This window comes from Dichomitus squalens (assembly GCF_000275845.1).
Source record: "Dichomitus squalens LYAD-421 SS1 unplaced genomic scaffold DICSQscaffold_62, whole genome shotgun sequence".
Classification (NCBI taxonomy): Eukaryota; Fungi; Basidiomycota; class Agaricomycetes; order Polyporales; family Polyporaceae; genus Dichomitus; species Dichomitus squalens.
In genome coordinates, this window is record NW_006766944.1 from 167,868 (window position 1) to 189,572 (window position 21,705).

Sequence of the window (21,705 nt, forward strand, 5' to 3'; positions counted from 1 at the left end):
GAGGATCTAGGAACAAGGATCTATTCGGCTGAGGAACGTCACGGTGTAGATGCTGGTAGAGAGTCACTGAGCAGACAGTCATCGATAGACAGCGGTGAAGGGATTATTCACGTGGACGTGCGGAGCGACACGGCTGTAGTGTAAATGCGATAAACAGTAAACAGTTGACAATACGGGACTGCTTATGTGTATAGCCATATGGAAATCAGAATGAGTGATGGGGTATTCAGAGAAGCTTAAATATCTACTCCGAGTCAGTAGACACGCTATTGGGCATTGTACTGCTCAAGTTCATGACTAGGACATCTTACGCTGGCTTGGATTACGTACAGAAAGCCGTAAATCTGACAAAAGATCTCAGAAAACATCCAGGCTATTCAAGATAGTCAGAATAAGGTGGGGGAAGGGTAGACGCCTCTGACATGCTCTCTTGCTCGATACCTTCCGTATTTGCTTCGCCCAATCTCCCTCCGGCAAGCCTGAACCCCCCATCCGTTTCACATATGCTTGCATCGGTTATTTCACTTGATGGGAGAACATGCTCATCCCTCGTCTCTCCGAGAATTTTCTCATAAGTACCCTGTACTTGTACCAAGGTATCTCCGGGAACAAGTGTAATAAGCGAATTAGGGGCCTCTACATCCGCATCGTTGATATATAGTTGAGTCCCGAAAGGATCTTGCACGAGACGTTAGATGTTATGGAGCGTGCCATGACAGTCAACGCTACTCACCATCCGTATGTATGTTCAGAACACCTCCCACCAACTCTTCATTGTGACCGTTGTTGTTAATAGCTGATTTTAAAGAGGTATCCGGAGGCTTTCGGTAATCCCGAACAGTGGGCAAAGCGTTGAGACCTATGTGCCGAATGACGGTATAGAAGGGAAATGCAGTCCGCAACTGGGATTGCAAGATATCTACCAAGAAAATATACGTACCTGTACATGTACTTGCTTTCCTAAGCCACGGAAGACATCTGTTCCGTCGTAAGATGCAGAAGCTTAGGGCTGAGGTCAAGCTGACCCCAATCAAACAGGCCCCGACTGCAATGCCCACTGTGGCACTAGTACTGAGGGATGGACTTCTCGCGGGAGTCTCAGAAGTCGAAGCCGGCGTTGGATTGGAAGAGTCAAATGTCTACGCAATATTCAGGAGACCTTCAGTTGATGGGCTCTCGGCATCAACTTACAACGCACCTGGGATTGCATTGTCATCGAGATACTATTGGATGTAGCCACGATCAGACTACTGACCGAGCCAGCTGCCCCGACGGCTGATGTAGATGCAGAGTGTCTAGACGTGGGCAGGGATATAATTGCAGTCGAAGAAGTCGAAGGAGGGAGATCTTCCGGTGCTATTCAAGGATACTGAAAGGAGGTTCTCCGAACCTCCTCACTGACGCCAGGTAACAGAGATCAAAACAAGCTCTATACCCAGGTCAGGAGGAACTGTACATGTGAGACTACAATAATGAACATACCTATACCGAGGTCAGGAGGAACTGAGGAGCTCGGCATAGGCGTTCAGGTATATAAGGGGTCCTTAACGTAAGGCAAAGAGGGTTCCGAGTAGGGAGCGATCCAGCGATCCTTACAGGTACCGACAGATATCAGTATTGCTACCGACTGTGCAGACATACGTGCTTACTACTACTTGGCGTGATTACGCTGGTTTGGGTTGGAGAATTTTGACTAGTCACGGCGTCGAGAGGGTAGAGGCTGGTGTAGATGACCGACACAGTGAACATAACCGAAGATATGCACGCGTCCTCATTAGTCTCACAGAGTCGCTCTGTAATTGAATTCGGTCCATCCACTGATGTGATTTTTTCATACCAACACGCGGCGACGGTGTTGATCTCCGTGATAGTGCCACATAACGTTCCGACAGAAGCCGTGAAACTCTGCCAAGGCTCGTTGGGGTCTTGTTGTCGATTCGATAACACCGGGTGGTGGACGGTCCGGAGTCGTTGTGCAGTATCACCTGAAGGGGGAAGAGAGATCGGTTTAGAGTGAGTAGGCTGCTGTTTGTCAGCAGGTAGGGTCGGGATGGTCCACAATGCCATGGTTCGATGAAGGTACGTTTTCGGGGAACGGGTCGAGGGCATCAGTGACCCAGGTCACTAAGGAGAACTTATAGCTCGCTTCTGCGTGTATTTATGGACCACGAGAGAGCCCAGAAACCAAAGAGAGCCCGTGTATCAGTGAGTGCAGTTTCTTCATCCATCCGCTATGCAGTGACCTTCCGCCAGTGATGATAGCATGCTCCTAAGAAAGCGAAGCTAGATGCAGCACGGTTGACTTCTCGAATTAGTGATACCGACAGATGACATGCGATACGGAAGGTCTACTATTCGCACTCACGACCGACGATGATACTGTTCGGTTCCTGAATGGAGGAAGCGGGACCGGACATCTTGGAGCAGAGTTCTCTCTTCTATCCCCGAATCCATCATTGCAGAAGCTCTTGTTCATAGCATTGTGTGGGGCAAGAACAACGTGCAAGGTGGAAATCTCTGAAGACTCTATTTACTCAGGTGGAACGCCAGGGCGCTCGACTATATGACCCAGAACCCGACGAAGTAGCTTCGAAAGACGGTCAGGGTGGGCGCTGATTGGAGCAGACAGGTGGATAGCATCGAGTTCTGGCAAACACATTGCATCTGTTCGTTTTCGGAGATTGCCGTGTGAGCACCACCTGAAAACCTACAGATCGTCTGCATCTTCAAATCTGTACTTCCCTGCTCTCAAGACGAGTATTATCGTTCACACATTCGTGAGAGACATTTGGGCGCGTTTTCCTGGAACTCTTAGAAGGCATCACCAAACTACATCGCTACTCCAAGTGCCTCACGGCTCCCGAGAGTCTACCAGCTCCAGTCTGATTCTACCGGTTTCCAAAGCGGTAGAAAAGAACGCATCCCTCGTCATCCATACTCCGCCACCCACGAAAACTGATCGGCCATACTGAATCTATGCAGCGCTTCCTCGTGCAGGATTGCATTCTTTGTGATACCCGGGATCTCGACAACGTCAAGGAGGGTAAGCTTTCCATTCGATGATATTCCAGTCCTGGGAGAGGAACATCGAACGATGAGCTCCTCGAGATCCCACCCGTGGGTCAGCCACCAACTACTACGAGACTTGGACTGGCGTGCACGAGGAGGTAGAACGCATCGCAAGGGAATCACACCACCGCTACGTAGATTTGGTAGCCTCGGATAGCTCCCAGCTCCACTCGTCGATGTCGCACGGATGAACACAAGTGAACCCGGACAGGATCGAACCCGGCCTCATGGGGTCACCCGGGATGGTTTCGCGACTCTTCGACAGAGGATCGCGTTCAACCACACGGTAAGCCCGGTGAGGGGTAGGTTGCAGTCCGTGAATTGACGAGGAAATGCCTCATTCGTTGATTGTACTGTACATGTATGGTCTGCTACCTGCGACATTTATGATGTGAGAGACGACATGCGCGGTATTTGACACACGTACCTATTTCCTATTGCTCGATGCACCGCTCGAGCACCTGCTCCACGTAGTCCGCCATGATCCTCATGCCCTCCTTCGAAGGATGACTACATCGCACATGCGCAACCACGCATCAGCCCATTATTCCCTCCATGACCACACAACGGCACACTTCTACTCACCTCGGGATATAATAGAAATAGTGGTCCGGGTCATCGCACATCCCGTCCGTCGAGCAGAACACGATCGAGCAATCGACTATGCACGCGTCCGTGCTCACGTACCCAAACGCCTCGTATCCCGGGTCCGCGCCCAACACCCCGTCCCAGATCCGGCTGAATCCCGCGAACGCCACCTTCAACGCCGGTCCTGGAGGCTTCCCGTCGATCCCTTCGCCGTGCCCCGTCGAATTGATTCCACGCGAGAGGTCATATAGCCCAGAGAACATCGTCTGCACCATCGCGTCCCCTGCCGGGGTATGCGTGCCGAGGCCATAGACGTCAGCGAGGAGGAAGGAGCGCGCGTTTGTAGGCGGGGAGGCGAGGATGCGGAGTTGGGAGAGGATCACTTGCGCGGCAGCTTGCAGGTTCGCTTCACCGTCGGCTACAGATAAAGGGATGGTCAGGTGGGACAGAGGTGGAAGACACGGGGATGAGACATACTCTTCGAATCTCCAAAGTCGCTGCATGGGTGTCAGTCTCAGAGTCTGAGTCTGACTAGCAGGGTCGTCTGGAGATGTTGTACGCACTTTATACCGAAGAACACAGCGTATAACGTAGACTCGGGATTGAGAGTGTTTGACTGGTTCAGGAATGTCACCACTTCCACCAAGTCAACGACCCGTCTTAAGCACGCAAGGTATGGAACAGGACGGCTCGATACTCACTTTGTCCCAGGAAATCGACTTTCTTGATCGCACTCGGCCACAGGCTGAGATCCGTACACGCCCCGGATTGCTAGGAGTACCATAGTTGAACCTTCAAGTGAGCATGCAGAGGTGCCGGACGCGGGCGCGTGCACTCACCGCGTAGTCCATCAGCGTAGCCCCATAGTCGTCCGCCAGATGCTCGACCCAGACCTTGCCGTTCGTAGACCTCCCACCTGCCTCCGCATCGGGAGGGACGACAACCGCAGGAGAAAGGGGTCCACCGTCGTCGCGACCTCCATCGGTATACGAGTCCTGGCTCGCCGAGTTCGGCGTTGGTCCATCAAGAGGCAGCGTTATGAAGCACATACCCCGAATGCGACGATAGTCTTAATTCTCTTCAGGTCTACTCCTGCGTTGACATCGACTGCATTGCCCGACAGAGGCCCACAGTTGGGTGATACGGCGAGATGGATGCCGTCATTGTCGTCAGGGCGAGATGGACTCAGAATGTGTTGAGAGGTTCGCCATTCCTGAGGTGTCCGAAGAGCATGCACGGATACGGATAGCAGCAGCAGAGCGAGATGGCTGAGCATGACCTTCAAGACGGGCCACGAGTCGAGCTTCGGAGGTGTTGAGCAGCAGACGAGGAGATCTCCTGAGTTTCTCAGGACCACTACTAGACCTAGATCCAATGCTAAAAGGCCAGTTATGTGATGGCGGGGGTGGAGCAGAGGTGGTGGATGTCTGATGGGAAGCAGCCGCAGGCGACCGAGAGGACGAAAGAGAACTGGCGCGTGACCGATCAGGCCGAAGTCATGACCACTTCAGGCATTCTGCGTTCTGTAGATGGCCTATGAGGTAAATTGTACAGTGGAACTGAAGACTGATGAGGATACAATGGGAATCGATAGTGCGAAAGATTCGAAATGGGGAGTTGGACAAGTCAGAGCGGGCGGAGATGGGACATATCTTGTTCGTGGAGGCAGTGAAAGCGCCCATCCTGGGGGTAGGCCTGCCCTGAACCTGTCGGCCCAGACCGGCCCGATGAGTTAGACAGCCTTCTCCGCGACGTTGCATCGCAGGCTTTGCATATGTCACCTCTTTCAGGAATCAGGACACATTCCACGTATAAATGCAGTCTTGGAACTGCGAGAGGTCCTACAAGGTCCCGAGTACACCACCCGAGGTCCACCTCGCTCGCGATGTCTCCTCTCAGGTCTCATGGTCGCAGTTCACCACGCCCGAAGTGCGACGTGCTGTCGTCACTTGGAGTCCCTACAATCGGCAGATGCACAGGGCGGTAGGGCCGCGCATTCAATCCACGTTTTCCCATATGGATCCATCCGAAAATACAGCCTTCTATCCTCGTGTCTACGCCGAATCAGCTCTTATAAGGCGTTGCCGCTCACACTGGTGACAAATCGAGTGCACGCTCTGTCAACCTCTCGGCCGTGTCCAGAAGTCTCAGTCCCTTGCGCCCTGTCGTCAGTGCATAAGGATTTACACACGTCTTCTTTCCCCCAGGTAACATGCGTCTACTTGTCACTCAATCACAGCACTTATCGTTCCTCAGTCTATCGCACTACACGGAGTATGCCATCTCGAGGGTCTCCCGCTTGAGCCTCCTTTCAAGGGCTATGCTACGGTGAATCGGTCAAGAGTTGCTAAAATTTGCCATCAACTACGTCTTAATCCTCAATGTAGGATATACACCGCCCAAGATCGTGTTGCCAGCCATCGACGCAGGGGCATCCGAGTCTTCTCCCTTCACCTGCGTTCCATGCTCTAACAAGCACGTAGTTTCCGATCTAGTGTTTACTACACATTAGCATGTGGACTCCTTCGCTGGCCCCACTAGGTTTACTGACTCAACCCACCATTCCTTTCCAATTCTTCATGGCCTTGCCATCTCCGTTGTACTAATGAATGTTTGTGCTGACTATACATTTTCTTAGTGCCCTCGCAACGTGTACGCGTGCAGGTGGACTTCTGCTGACTTGCACTCCCGATGCGCTGGGGGCCATGACGAAGTCCGTGATACCATGACCGCTTGACCGCGTCAACAGGAATCGGTTCGTATTTTGATGAGACAATTTCCGAGCCTCATTTTGAATGCGAGGAGCGACATGCTTCGAGTGCTGAGTATCAACTGCGATCTGCCGTCCGTAGAACGCTATGATGGACGTCTAGGTCACGGCGGCCATCTAAACGTGGACAATCCTTTGACATCGGAGTCGGACATACCGTAACTTGCATACTGATTACCCAGCTATCGATCGCGCCTTGCCACCGTCTCATTCAGCAGAGGTCATAGACCGGCGCAATGCAGGGTCTGCGACTCTACGGTCCTGGGATCCCATCTCCTAGTACCGGGAGTCATTTAACCTCGATTTCTCCCTCTTCTCCCCACCCTGCGTCACCAGTCTTTACCTTCATCTACATCAGTATGAGACCTGTCGTTCTGCTTCTACTCTTAGCCGGCCTTGTGGGGTCTGCCGTCGTTCCACAGGAACCTATGATTCTCGCAGACGACAACAACAAAGGGCTCCACGTTTTCAAGCACAAGGGAAACGCTCTAACATTCCGTTGGGGCCCTAGCCATTTGTACGAAGTGATCCAGTGCGCGAAGACTGAGTTGGCTTGGGATCACGGTACCCGTGAGCCTTCCAGCGAACATTATCCGCGACGCCATCTAACTTCATATGCCCCGCTCTTCGCCTCGTCACGTTGTAGCACCCTACAAACTCGTACGTGCGTTAGGCACTCACTGCCCGCTTCCACTTACCATGTGGGTTCACTGCTGCTCACCACGGAATGGATCTATAATGCTTTCAGACGTGGGCACTACTCTGATCTACTCGCTTTCCAGACATGTTGTCTAAAGTAGCCCTTTCAGCGTCGCCTTCGGCCGCGTCGCTCAGAATATGACTGAGGTGATCAACGTTGGTGGCTTGGCCAATCATTCTTACCCCCTTGTCATTCGTGGCCCATCAGGTGTGTAGCGATGCTCAGTATCATCTAGCGGACGACACTGCATGTGAGTGCCGCCGTCATGTGCACTGAGGCTGATCGTGCTTGCAAGACGGGGTGATGGAAGCGCATATCAGAGATTTATGGGGCGGCGGTAGCTCGTGGTATGTTTTAATCAGGCCTAGCTGTAAGTCTTCAGGTGGTACATAACTGCTTCAGGATGCATCACTGACAGATCTCCTCTCGCGTATGGACTACGTAGCCGACACGAGTTGCCTTGACTGAGGATGATTCAATGCCCATCCCGAATTTGTACAGAAGATTGGTTCTCCTAGTACATTATCTATCAATTCCCTTGTTTTCATACCGTATATATCACAGGAGTAGGTCAGCGACACGTGTAGTGGTATAGGAGGATGCAACCTCAGTAACCATAGCCGCATACAGTGAATGAGCCCCTCGAGTGAAACGCCTTTCAGACCTCACGAAACTGTACGCCAATACTTGCCAGCCGTAAGATTGAGTCAATTTGTATATTCTCTGTATTATTCTCAGCTCATGGGGAGGCAAAGAACTACAATATAGGTTAGTGCGTTAGGAGATAGCTCGATTCTGGACAAAATGCGAGGAGTAAGGCGGTGGAAGCGTGCGTCCTGAGTCCAAGCCGGTATCTAGTCCGTTATCGCGAATTTCCTCGCTGGGTCGCCCTCCCGCAAGCCTCACACCTTCGTCCGCTTCATACCTCACGGCTCTGTTGTCCTCGATAGTCTGATTTGGATGAGACTCCTGGACGGAGACGTCCCTAGGCGTGCTCCTCAGATGTCGGCGGGGTCCCAACAGGTGAACAGGGGCGGTATACGCTTTGCGCGGAGGAGAACGACGAGCATCATCACTCTCAATAGCCGTGTCGACGTCTGAAACCTGGGGCATCATAGAACCTGTTGGGTAATTCGTCAGAGACCTTAATGGACCACTGATACAAGCGCGTCTACATACTGCTCGTGCGCGACCCTATCGAAGCTCGGATATCCACGACCTTCCCCTGAATCACGGCACTGGCCAGGGAATCTGAGCTTGGTGGGCGCGCGCTCGACCCGAGTCTCCAGGAGTCATGCCGGGCTGGTGAAGAGTTGGGTGCAAAGGCAACGAATCATGAAAAGATGCAGTAATCGTTACTAGTGGAAAGTCTGCAAAATCGAGACACGAACCTACGAAAGGCTCCGCGATGGCCAGTGCAGAGCGACGCTTGCGCCGTACTGCGAATAAGTACACCGCCGCCATCACACAGATGGTGAAAACGCTAGCTCCGATCCCAAGGCCAATCACGAGAGGCACCCTGAGACCGTCCTTGGTCGATGAAGCTGAGGTAGCCGTTGGAACAGCTGTGTGAGGGCGAGAGGTCTGGGCTGGACCCGATGGGGAAGTCGAAGATGCTGTAGAGGCCAGTGTCGTCGATGCAGAAGAGGGATCTGTTGTAAGTCGTGTTGAGCCTAAGTTGGTCGGCTTGGAACTTGGAGTGTCCGTTGCAATCATAGACACTGATGGGTCTAACGACGTAAGAGAAGCAGGCGAGAACGGAGGGAAGTGGGAACCGCTGAATAACTATCACCACGCTAAGGTTTCAGTCGTCAAAGGAGTAGATGTATAAGACCAAACACGTACTGCGGTAGGGAATCCCCAACTGTGTCCATCAGACCATCCATCCAATGATGAGACTGACATGGCGAAGGCGAGTTGCTCGATCGGCCCTTGGAGCCCTTGATGGATACGTCGTAGAAGATGCAGTAAGTGCGTACGTCGTTCAATAACTTGAACACCTCCGGGTAAGGGAGGCCAAAAGGCACAGTGAAACTTTGAGGTGGATACCGAAGACACCGTTATCCCGACGTTCCCAGTCGAGCTGTTAACAAGTGAGTACCGATATGGAATTCTCGAAGCAACTTCGTTTATATGTCCTCTGTCGCAGTGCATGAACCCTGCCCCTCGTATTCATCGGACAAGGTTCGACTCTGATCTGCAGTCAGTCATGCACGGATCGGAACAGACACGACGAAGATTTCTCTGTCATGCGCCAGACGGAGGCTGTGATTCTTTGGCCGGGGTGCGCGTCAAGCGCAGGATTCGACCACAAAAGACCAACACGACGGCTCTGTGGTCCATGAAACGCGAACAGTCAGCGTGTCTGGGTCACCTTCTCGCCCATGGCCATGATGCCGTCGGTCGAAGCGCAAGTACAGTGCCAATGGTATGCCACGAGACATCCTCGTTGCATCCGGACGTTCTAGAAACAATCCGATCGATGGAACAGCCTCCAAGTGGCGGCGTACGTTGGACCCAACTCACGGCTATATCATAGGCTTCAAGATGTTCCTCTTTGGCAATCTCCACATTCAGGAATGAACGTTCGTATACGATTGTCGTGAACGCCACAATGCCGTCTACCCCGAATGCAGAACGTCGACTGACTCGGACGCAAATCGACACAGCGATACACAAACGCGCAGCGACCGCAACCGATGATGACATCGTAGGGTGCAATAAGGCGGCGTCTGATGATTTCACCGATGAAACGTGCATGGCGGCCCACGAAGCTCAGGACGAGACCATCTGAAACGACACGAGGTCGAGCTATGCAAGAGCAGGTTTTGAGGCTCCAAGGCTGCCGTGTATCGTCCGTGCTGTGTAGATCGCTGGCATGAGTCACTTGTGCCCGATCCATAGCCAAAGACATGTAAGGATGAGACGATCGCGAGGGACTTCGAAAAGCTGCGTACCATCCAATGCACTCAGCCACATCATCGAGGTAGATCGTACTGCGAGAAGGACACTCCGAGGATATTGGCACAAAGGGTGATTTCGAGATCGCCTGTGACGCAATGACAATGGCGCCCCGAAGTTAGCTCTGCGTTATGGTCGACCATCAAGACAAAGTTCGAGGCTCGAACGCGGACGCGAATGCCGATGCAGCACGATGTCTTCTTCCTAGTGCTATGACAGAACCAGCAAAGTCTTAACCAGCTACTATATGCGCCGGACGATGAGATACATGTGCGTCCAACAAGCAGCTGTTGTCGCACCTCACGATATTCTCCGCCTTCGGCCCCTCGCTGCCCCAAACACCACTCGCACTGTCACTGTTCGACACAACGATCCAGCACCTCCCGCACATACTCCGCCATGAGCACGTGTCCCTCCTTATTCGGATGCCTATATGCTCAAAACCCGTCAGCTCAAGGTGTCCCAAACCCGCAACACCAATCCTACGCACCCAGGAATATAGTAGAAGTAATGATCCGGATCGTCGCACATTCCGTCCGTCGAGCAAAACGTATCCGAGCAATCCACGATGCATGCGTCCGTGCTCGTGTACCCAAACGCCTCGAACCCAGGCGATCCGTCGAGCACCCCGTCCCAGATCCGCGCAAACTCCGCGAACGCGACCTTCAGCGCAGGCCCTGGCGGCTTCCCGTTCAGGCCTTCGCCATTGCCGGTGGAGTTGATCCCGCGATTGAGGTCGGAGAGCCCGGAGAAGATCGTCTGGACCATCGCGTCGCCTGCGGAGGTGTGCGTGCCGCGGCCATAGACGTCTGTGACGAGGAAGGAACGAGCGGAGGTGGGAGCGGAGGCGAGGATGCGAATTTGGGATAGAATTACTTGCGCGGCGGCTTGGAGGTTCGCTTCGCCGTCGGCTACGTGGGATGTCAGGACATAGTGGAGGGTATACACATGAGATACGTACTTTTGGAGTCTTCATAGTCACTATACGCGCGCATGCGGCGTAAGCCAGGCGCGGAGAAGACGTATAGATGATAAGCACTCACTTGATGCCAAAGAAGACGATGTATAGAGTCGTCTCCGGATCCAGGTCGTTGGACTGGTTGAGGAACGTTTGCACTATAGCGCGCCACAGGTATACGATCAGAGACAGGCTCAGAATATCAGTATGCACACCACGTACTTTGACCGAGGAAGTCCACCTTCTTAACTGCACTCGGCCAGAGACTGAGATCTGTGACTGCACCCGATTGCTATGGAAGGATAGGTTCGTCTCAGCAAGACGGCCCCGAGGCCTGAGGTCGCATTTGGATTTAATGATCTATGCGCGACGTGCTTACCGCGTAGTCCATCAACGTCGCGTTGAACGGCGCCGCGAGGTCTTCTACCCACACTCTCCCATTCGTAGACCTTCCCCCTGCCTCTGCGTCCGGAGGCGTGATCACTGGTGGAGGAAGCGGACCGCCGTCTTGTCGCCCACCGTCCGTGTAGGAGTCCTTGTTCAGTCGGAGATGTAGTTGGATGTCAGCTTCACAGGAGAAACCGCAAAAAACGCACCCCAAACGCGACTATAGTCTTGAAGCTAGGAAGATGGATCCCTGCATTGGCATCCGAGACGTTGCCAGACAGAGATCCGCAGACGGGGGAGACAGCGAGAGTGATGCCGTCGTTGTCTTGCCGTGCGACCTGTGAGAGCGATTCGGCAACACGTACCCCAGAGACTGGCAGATGCACAGCGCCTGCAGGAGCAAGCGGTAGCGCGAGTATGAGTAGTCCAGCAAGATGCTTCATCCTGAGGGGCGAGAGGATGGCGGCGTCGGTGGCGGGAGGAGGGAGGGCAGCAGAGGACTGAACACGAGACGGAAGAGAACGCGAGGAGTATAGGCCCCGTGCATCTTATTAGTAGGGTAGGTGTCGACATTGTGCATGGACGATGCTGCCAAAAGGTGGAGCCAGTGGGCGGCGAGGTCAGTTCGATGGAAAAGACGGAAGCCGGGTGGTCGGAAATCGGAGGGTATGCCGTGCGAGGTCAGAGTGGGCTACACTTGAGCCAGACAAGGATGACCATGTGGATGTGAAGCTGGAGAGGATAGCACGAGGTCAGAGCGAGCAGCGGCAGATGTGGGAGGAAGACAGAGAAGAGCGGACATGGGACAGTCCACGATCTGCCCGTTGCCGTCATCAGCGCTACAGTAGTTCGGCTATAGACGCCCGCTGACTCCGTCCATATATACTTATACGTATGTCCGATTCTATCGATATTTCCGAGAAAGACTCATGACCTCTTTCTGAAGTTGCAGCAAAGCACTCCTTGCAGCCTGAAGCACAAGTTGTACGCTCATCGCGAAGAGAACCAACCCTTTGCTATATCGTTACCCTCTGTCCGGAGCGTGAACTCAACTGAAAAGCTCGTCTCAGAGCACTCTCTATGTCCTTCCCGCTTTCCTCCGGGCCGGCGCGACGCGGATTCCGCGATCGCGCAGGCGTGGACGAAGTGTTTGAGAGCTTCCACGTCGATTCGTTGGTGCTGACGCCGCCGCCGCCGCCTCTCTTCACTCCAAATTCCCCGTTGAACGCACCTGCGGACTTGAACTGGCACCCACACTCAAGACGCGGGTCCCGTTAATTACAGTGCAAGATAGACACAGAAGCGATCTGCCATTCGAAGTCGCAGTAACCCCGCGACCTCCCCCGATGCCTTCCACAAGCACTGTCCTAAGTCCGCGTTGACACTAACCAAAGTGTGACGAATAGGGCGGTGGAAGGATAGATCCTTCGGACATGCTCTCTTGATCAACATCGTCCACCGCTTCCTCATCCAATCTCCCTCCAGCAAGCCTCACGCCACCGTCTGTTGCGTGCCATTGTACCCTCGCTCTCGCTACCTCGGGCCAATGCTCAGACATGTCAGTCGCTGTTACACCCCTTTCCCGTGTGGTGGTAGTCTCCGTCCTTTCTTGTGTGGGGCTATTCCAGATATCACTGAGACGTCCTTCTGGCGTATTAGATGCGATGTGTTCTCCATGAGCAAGAGCATGAGAGTGGGATGGAGCTGTATCGGCGATACAGAGTTGGGATACTAGAGAACCGGCCGGGACAACTTCCATAAAATGATTATTCACGGCACCATAATCTGACGCTACTCACTGTTGATTCGTGATTCCGGAACGAGTCCGAACACATTGTCATGACTCGAAGTAGCAGTGCTACGAGGCCTTGAGGGTGATGTGCTTTCTCGATATCCAAGCTTCCGAACAGCTTTCCACCATTTGATGCCTATGTGTAGATCGACACAGCAATGTTAGTACTTGTACTTATCCTCAACGGGTGAACTAATATTTATGCGGACCTAGGAGCCTCGCTGTACGCAAACGTAGAGGATACCGTTTGCGTTTTTTGATGTACGCGAGTATGATCAAGGCCAGGCCAATAGCGAAAACACATGCCCCTATAGCAATTCCCACAAGGTCTCCAGTACTAATGGACGAGCTACTTGGGGCCATCGACGAGGTCAAAGCAGGAGTCGCATTTCCAGGATCGGCATGGGTGCTCGAGGAGTTCTGGGTGGTGGGAATTGAGTGAACTGAGTGCTTGAAGAGGTCAGAAGACCTACAGCAGAGGCTGAGTTCGGAGAGGACTTGGATAGAGCAGACATCTAATCAATGAACAGGAAGGCTTGAGTAGTCATACTCGCCAAATCAAGCTGCGACACACCTGTGATGGAGATCCATTCGGGGGCATCATGTTGGTCGTGGGTGCAGTGGAAGAAGATGTTTGCGTTGCACCGCCGTCAAAGCTAGTATCACTGCCACCATCGACGGTAGTCGCAGAGTGTGTGTTAGTGGTTGTGATCGGTGGTGAAGATGTGACTGTGGTATACAGGTCACCGCTGTCAATCTCACGAGCACAATAGACATCGTGAGCATACCATGATCAGTAATCGAACCTGTGCCTGCCTGGGAAAAGGAGGAGGGGGTAGAGGATGCTGGGGATGAAGGGAGCAGTGGACGGGATATCGATGGGCGGGATAATGACGGACGGGAGAAAGACAGACGGGTTATCGACAGACGGGATAGGTGGGATAGAGAGGTGACAACGTTTTCCGCTGCAACCTCAGGACACAGAGCACATCCTGCCAAGGTGTCACCGCTGGCGACTGAAACCTCATAAGGAGTTGACCCATGGGCGGCTGCTAGATTTTGTTGTCCTAGAACATGCAGACTAGTTGCAGAGAGAAGTGGGGAGTAGATTGACTGCACATTGTTTCCGTGTGTCAATTGAGAAGATGACCAAGGTGTCCCGGCATGAGACTTGGCCATAGAGGAGCTTCCTGACGTCTTTCAGGGGGATACGGGTATTGGTGAGGCAGAGGAGCATGAGCATAGAGTGTTCCAGGACGATAGCTGGAGCGCTAACGTGACATGGATTTTCTATTGTCTTTCATACACAGCCTGGAATCAAGAAATCTGTCGGGGACGGAGCCTAGATTGACGTAGCTGCGGCATACTTCTGATGTGCCAAGTATAACCTGAGGTCCATAATGAATGTCAAACGTCGCTTCACACATGTTTTTCTGCACAACAAAATCTCTCATCCTCGAGATTATTGCTGATTCGTTCAAGAGCCTCAACTTTGTCCCTGGAGGGGGAGTATTCAGAGCATCACGAAGGCAGACCGTCAAGCCAAGTACTTCGAAAAACATCCTATTGTTGAAACACCCTATCATGAAGATGTCTAAATCTTGTGTGAGGAGTCCGGCGTCAGAAGCATGGGTCGAGAGGTCAAGCTAGTATCTACTCCATTACCATGGACTCTTGACTAGGTCCTAGCAAGCCTCACACCCCCACCCGCTTCAAAGCCTAGATATCTGTCATTGGCAGTAGGCCGATATAGATGAGAGTCCTCAGTTATGGCAACCTTTATGACGAGTAGTAATAGAATCACCCCCTACTACAGCTGACAGGCTTTATCAGCTTCGGGCTGATGTTGCGAATAAGTCGACAATGATGAGATCTCAAGTTTGCGTGAGGGATGGGGATTGGAATCTCCATTCGCCATAGAGATATTGACGGCTGAAGTCTGGAGCATCTTGGAACCTGTCAGGATGATTGGTCAGAAACCTTGGATAACAATGTAGTCAATTGCATCCGCTTAGCCTACTGCTTGGCCACGGCTCTACCGATGCCCGGACATCCTCGGCTCTCCATTGCATCCAGGATGGGTTCAGAGACCCGCAGCCTCAGTATCTATGCCATACTACGAAGAAACAGAGGAAAGGGCGCAGGTGATGACAAGCCCAGTCGATATCAATCACAGAAAGCCCATCTGTCCGAGACATGAACCCATGAAAGGGTCCGCGAAGGCCGATACCGTGCGAGGCTTGCATTGTGCTGGAGCACGCCATCGCTGGCGAACAGGCAGTATATTTACCCCTATTTGGATGCCAACATTAGCAGCAGCCCATAGACCATACTTAGTCGATGAAATCGACATTGACTTGGAGCGCTGTATGAGGAAGAGATGCTCGAACCAGGAAGGACCTTGCTGCAAGGTATACTTTCTCGAAGGAGATAGTGAAGTTGTCGAAGCGGCGAGCATATTTGTTGAAGCAGATGGAGATGACGCCATCCGAGTCGTAGTAAGGTGCAATCGTTAAGGACGGGCACAAAGAGGGCGGGAGCGGAGGGAACTGGGAACCACTGAACATCTATCGTTGTGCCAGAACCTCACGTATTGGTGTCGTAAATGTACAGAGAACATACACGTAGTCCTGTGATTAATTTTCAACCATCACGAGGGTGAGACCACCCGCCTCACAACGCTGCTGCCATGGCGTAGGCAAGGAGCAGCCCTTGAGCCTTTGTTGTATCTGCCGCTGAAGACGTCGCATACACGCTATCAGGGGTTGAAGGGGTGGATCCAGAACAGAGTGCAGAAGGGGGAAAGGCTTGAATAACATACCAAAGCTATAGGGTAGATATCGAGGACGTCGTAATCCCAATCGAGCTGCTCAACTGAGGATCAGGGTGGGTTCTCGATACAAACCGATGCCAACCTTGTATATATGCCCTCTTCGCAGCACATGAACGCCGCACCTCGTATTTCAACAATTATCGTCTCTAGTCTGTAGCCAGTCCTGAAAGAATCGCGAAAGAAAAGGCGGCTCTGCGGTATATGAAACGTGAATGACAGACAGCTCGTCTGGGGCACATTCTCAGGCCACACCGATCAGGGCCTCGGTGCACACAAACAACGTGATCAAGTGCACTCTCAGCCAGGCTTCTCGAGACGACACAGCGAAACAGCCTTCCGGGATGCATACGTTGGGCCGGAGTCACTGCTCAGTACTCATTGAAGAGATACCATGTCCCGTAACCTCCAAAACCATGGATGAGCGCTCCTGCATGATCCTTGTGAACGTCACAACGATGTCTACCCCTAATGCGGAACGTAGACTGAGACGCGATCGACACACTGATGCACAGACGCGCAGCGACTGCAGCCGATGACGACAGCAACGAAGAAGAAACGTGCATATTGGCCGGCGAAGTTGAGAGATCTCAGGCTGAGTCAACATGAAACAACACGAGGTCGAGCTCTGCGAGAGCAGGTTCCAGACGCCTCAAGCTGATGTCGATGGCTGACCACGCGAGCTCGATCCGCCGCCTTGCGTTGTCCGCGCTGTGTGAATCGCTGGGATGAATCGTCTGCATTCTACACAGAAACATGGGAGGATGAGACGATCGCAGAGAGCTGCACATCACCCATCACAACTCCCCCACAAAGCGGGGGTGATCAGGTTACCGCTTCGAAAAGCAACTCTTTTTCAACGACAGAGCATAATCTGAGCTGGAAGCCCTCACTTCTAATCGAGCACGAAGCTCGAAGGCCAACACTCGCCCATGGGCGAGCATCGGGAAACATTTGGAGCTCGAGTGCAGATGAGAGGGCCAATGCCACACGATGTCTGCCCGGCGCTATTACAGCGCTAGCAATATCCGAATACGTCACTATATGCGCAAGTGCGTGAGATACACGTGTTTACGACGAGCAACTGTTGTCGCACCTGCAACACCATCGTTCATCTCCTCGACTTCTACTAGTCGCACCATCACTGCTCGACACAGCTATCTAGCACTTCCCTCACATACTTCGCCATGAGCAGGTTTCCCTCCTTATTAGGGTGGCTATATGCACAAAATTCGTCAGCCAAGGACCTTCCTACCTCGTGGAATGAAGCGTGCGAACCCAGGTAGGTAGTGAAAGTGGTGATCCGCATCGTCGCACATCCCATCCGTCGAGCAAAACATGTCCGAGCATCCCACGGTGCACGCGTCCGTGCTCACGTACCCAAACACCTCGTACCCAGGCGGTCCATCGAGCATCCCAGCCAAGATATGCGCAGAACCCTCTAATGCTCCTGTCCCGGCGGATTGCCGTTCAAGCTTTCCCCGTTGTCCATGGAGTTGATCCCACAATTACGGTCAGAGAGTCCTGAGAAGATCGTCTGGACCATCGCACCGCCTGCGGAAGTATGCGTGCCGCGGCTGTAGACGTTTGTAACGAGGCGCAGGTGGACGGGGAGGCGAGGATCAGGGTTTGGGACAGGATGACTTGTGCGGCGGCTTGGAGGTTCGCTTCGCCGTGGGCTACGCGGGACATCAGGACACAGTGGAGGATATACGCGTGAGATATGTACTTTTGGAGTCTTCATCGTCGCTATATGCACGCATGTAGTATCAGCTGGGCACGTAGAAGACGTGTGGATGACTGGCACTCACTTTATGCCAAAGAAGACGATGTACAGAGTCGTCTCCAGATCCAGATCGTTGGATTGGTTGAGGAACGTTTGCACTATAGCGCGTCACAGGTACGCGATCAGATACAGGCTCAATGAGTATGCACACCACTTACTTTGGCCGGGGAAGTCTACTTTCTTTATTGTGCTCGGCCATAGACTGAGATCGGTGACTGCACCCAATTGCTATGAAGTAGGAGACTCGTCTCAACAAAACGGCCCTCACGAGGCAATCAATGATGGATGCGGGGCATGCTTACCGCGTATTCCATCACCGTCGTGTTGAACGGCTCTGCGAGGTCCTCCACCCACACCCTCCCATTCGTAGACCTTCCCCCTGCCTCTGCGTCCGGAGGCGTGATCACTGGTGGAGGAAGCGGACCTCCGTCTTGTCGCCCACCGTTGGTGAAGGAGTCCTGGGATATAGTTGAATGTCAACTGCATGCATCAAGAATTGTGATGAAACGCACCCCAAACGTGACTATAATCTTGAAACCATGAAGATGGGTCCCTGCATTGACATCCGAGACGCTGCCAGACAGAGGTCCGCAGATGGGAGAGACAGCGAGAGAAGCTGTCGTTGTCTTGCCGTGCAGCCTAAGAGAGCGTTTCGGCAACGCGTACACCAGAAACTGAGAGATGTACAGCGCCTGCAGATGCGAGCGGTAGCGCGAGCAAGAGTAGTCCAGTAAGATGCTGCATGATCCCGAGGGGTGACAGGTCGGCAGCGTCGGTGCTGGGAGGAGGGCAGCAGAGGACTAAACACGAGACGAGAGAGAACGCGAGGAGTATGAGCTCCGTGCACGATCTTTTGATAGGGTAGGTGTCGACATTGTGCGTGGACGATGCTGCCAAAAGGTGGAGCCAGTGGGCGGCGAGGTCAGTTTGATAGAGAAGACAGAGCCGAATAGTCGGAAATCGGAGGGCATGCCATGCCAGGTCAGACTAAGCTACGCTTGAGCCAGACAGGTGTGGGTGTCAAGCTGAAGAGGATAGCACGGGGTCAGAACAAGCAGCGGCGGATGCGGGAGGAAGACAGAGAAAAGCGCGCGGACGGTCCACGATCCGCCCGTTGCCGTCATCATCGGCGCTAGCTCTGCCACAGACGCCCGCTGACTCTTTCCTTCGTCTGGCCCAAACCGTATGTCTCTGTGTATTGACATTTCCGAGCAAGATGTCCTTTCTTTGAAGTCACAGCGAAGCCCTCCCTTGCAGCATCTAGTATCATAAGACCGGAGCTCAGCCGGTTGTACACTCATCGCGAAGAGAATCAACCCTTTGCGGCTTCATTACCGGGACCACGCCAATTGCTTGTCCGATACATACTCATATCAGTTGCCTTCGGCGAGTTACAGAGGGCGGGGCCAGAAACAGCGAGTCATCCCTTGTGTCTTCCCCCCCCCCCCATCGACGCTTACCAGGAGTCTGGCATCATTGCAATCACAAGCATGTGGGACAACGGAGCGACGCTTGCTAGAAGCCGGACCACGGTGGCACAGCAAGCCCGAGTGGGTGTGTCGCATTGCAGTGTACCACGCCGGCTTGCTTCCTTATCAGCAGTTGACATTGGACTCCAGGCCGATTTGACCAGCTTGTTGTCTCTGTTACAGGATCTCGCAGCCATGATTTTTGTTTGTGGCTTGAAGAGGTGCCATGTATGACATTGATTTGTCCATTCCCGCACATCTAATACATGAGGTCCTCTCCGTTCATCGCAGTCGCCTTGGTGCCGTATCCTGTCAGACTCGCCGTATGTCTGGTTGACCGGGGTCTCAATCGAGGTGCAACCGTAAGCCATCTCTTGAAACTTTTCGCGGCAGCTCGCATTCGTGACGAGAAATTCTAGACTGCAGCTACATCGCTTCACGTGTACGAAGCCAACAGAACTCAATGCGTGTATGCAGGCCCACTGAGTGCGTACAAGTGCGCACCCCACTTACCCACGTTGCAGGAAATTGCAGGGATCCATTATGATACACCGCGAGACAAGAGGAGTTGACCGAAAGCAACTATCGAGGTACTAGTACTAACAAACGGACCCCAAGCAGACTAGACAATGACTCGCCGACTCTTCAGCCATACGGATCCCGAAGGCCGCGCCACAAGCGGCGCCCCCAACGCAGTACAGTCTTCGTCCTCGCGCGCACACTCGTTCTCACGATATCACTAACCCTCAGGCCCCAGCTCCCTGCTCGTTCGAACTGTGAAGTTCGCGGGGACCTGAAATCACCACGCGCGCGGGTGAATTCATGTTTTCATCAGTTTCGCGAGGTAATGCCAGGTAATACTGAAATAATGTGTCATATTCACCATTCGCAAAACTGCATTAATTGCAAAGGGTGCTCACGCAGTAAGGAATCACGAAAAACTATGTAAGTCCTCCATGTAGGCATGAACATCGGCGCCAAACATGACGTTAGCGGCCGACTTTGTAGCCCCGCAACAGCGCTTGTGCCTTGACTTTTTTCTGCTCATCCGCCACCTCCGCCTGCCAGACGTCTCCGTCGACCTTTGCTACTGGGTTACAAGTGCATCGTCTTAGCTTCTCTTTCTATCGCTTACAGTATGAGCCCTGATTGAGAGTTAGGTTGCTGGGCTCGCGTGTGCGGCATCATTGAGTTCTCGAAGGTGAGTAGCGTAACTTCACTGTGGGGTCAGTCAGAGGGTATGGTGAGCTTTTGGCCCTGTGGCCAGTTTTGAGCCTTCCTCGCTATGCCTACCAGAGTTGATGTGCCTGCCGGTTCGGGGACACTGAGACACTACTTTGTTGGTAGGTGGAACAACAGCCTTGTCCTTCGTGTACGCGCCTCCATTCACACCTTGTTCCATAGCACAACCTTCACCCTCCTGTAGCTGGCGGTCGCTGCCCCTGTATAGTAACTCCATCTGTTGTACCGTATCTACGAAGTATAATAAATATAAGTTAATCGAGAAAGTGCCCGATATCCACGAATGCGAGGAAATGATCACACCAGTGGCCAATGACTTAGGTCTCATATTCAGCCATGATTCATTGGTTTGAAACCTGCTGGATCTCTTCATTTTCGCCTTAAGTCCACACCCCTGATGCAACCCGGTTGCGGGGTAGAATTCATTCGGTTGCGTGGAAATCAACAGGTTTACTTTGTTCAAATCATAACTTTTTCGGTGGTATTACCGGGTTGAAACAACCCTGCGCGGTCTTTACAGTGCGCGCGAAGACCGAATGCCGATAAAACAAGTGTTCCTCCGACCGGCCCTGAACCCCAGTGAGAACCTTCCCTGTTGCTCACGATTCTCATCTTTTTCCGCCCGTTTCAGTCCGCCCAAAAGGCACAAGTGGTCAGATATGCACAGGTATGCAGGTCAATGCACAAATATGGGTCCATAAGGCGTGTTCAATTCTTGTCGCTCGCTCATTTCCTCGCGCGCCTACCGGGCGTCTGCCTACCTGGATTCAAGGTCAGATCAAGCGCCTGTAGCACAGCGAGCAGAGGTGCGCAGGCAGCGGGTGCAACACGACCGCATGAGCGTCGCGAGCTGGGACTGAGGAGCGACGCGAGAGCTTAACGATTTGAAAGATAGTGAGCTCCATGACTCGAGACGCGGAGTCGTCCCGCAAGGTTTTGAGTCCAATTGCCATCAGGCTTACAGTGGCAACCCCAGGTGGCCAGAGAAGCGTGTCGTGCCGAATCTGGTTCCGATTTGGGCGCATTGTGTACAATTATTCTCGGTCAACAAGCCTATAACGATCTGCCGACGTCTCCATCCACTTTCTGGACAGATTCTCTGGGCATAACAAACCTAGCATAGGACGAAAACGTCGATCTCGCTGCACCGCTG

The 21,705-nt window shown here is 53.0% G+C and overlaps 3 protein-coding genes across 3 annotated transcripts; all 3 read right to left on the bottom strand.

Annotated features, from left to right (window-relative positions):
• Positions 1–3,503: 3,503 nt before the first annotated feature.
• DICSQDRAFT_129740 (uncharacterized protein) lies at positions 3,504–4,933 on the bottom strand (the record flags this gene model as incomplete). The annotated part of the gene is made up of 7 exons (XM_007370177.1): positions 3,504–3,579; positions 3,655–4,075; positions 4,135–4,154; positions 4,221–4,293; positions 4,359–4,428; positions 4,497–4,652; positions 4,709–4,933. 7 exons carry the CDS (start codon positions 4,931–4,933, stop codon positions 3,504–3,506), a joined length of 1,041 nt encoding a protein of 346 aa, XP_007370239.1.
• Positions 4,934–9,971: 5,038 nt separating this feature from the next.
• On the bottom strand, positions 9,972–12,058 carry DICSQDRAFT_112285 (uncharacterized protein). Its single transcript, XM_007370178.1, has 8 exons — positions 11,643–12,058; positions 11,426–11,581; positions 11,269–11,338; positions 11,132–11,204; positions 11,050–11,069; positions 10,579–10,999; positions 10,085–10,517; positions 9,972–10,013 (listed from the first exon to the last, which is right to left on the bottom strand). The coding sequence occupies exons 1-7, from the start codon at positions 11,874–11,876 to the stop codon at positions 10,442–10,444; spliced, it is 1,050 nt and encodes a 349-aa protein (XP_007370240.1). The 5' UTR covers positions 11,877–12,058; the 3' UTR covers positions 9,972–10,013; positions 10,085–10,441.
• A 6,058-nt stretch (positions 12,059–18,116) lies between these two features.
• Positions 18,117–18,452, bottom strand: DICSQDRAFT_70242 (uncharacterized protein; the record flags this gene model as incomplete). The annotated part of the gene is made up of 2 exons (XM_007370179.1): positions 18,117–18,299; positions 18,354–18,452. Coding segments are annotated over 2 exons (282 nt in total), but the record flags the coding sequence as incomplete, so codon positions are not given.
• Positions 18,453–21,705: the final 3,253 nt, after the last annotated feature.

Excerpts from the sequence above, each read along its gene's own strand:
- DICSQDRAFT_112285 (XM_007370178.1), bottom strand. The coding sequence starts at position 11,876 with ATGAAGCATCTTGCTGGACTACTCATACTCGCGCTACCGCTTGCTCCT. Across the intron at positions 11,205-11,268 it reads GGTGGACTTCCTCGGTCAAA|TGCAAACGTTCCTCAACCAG; the intron begins GTACGTGGTGTG and ends GGCGCGCTATAG. Across the intron at positions 11,070-11,131 it reads ATCGTCTTCTTTGGCATCAA|TGACTATGAAGACTCCAAAA; the intron begins GTGAGTGCTTAT and ends GCGCGCGTATAG.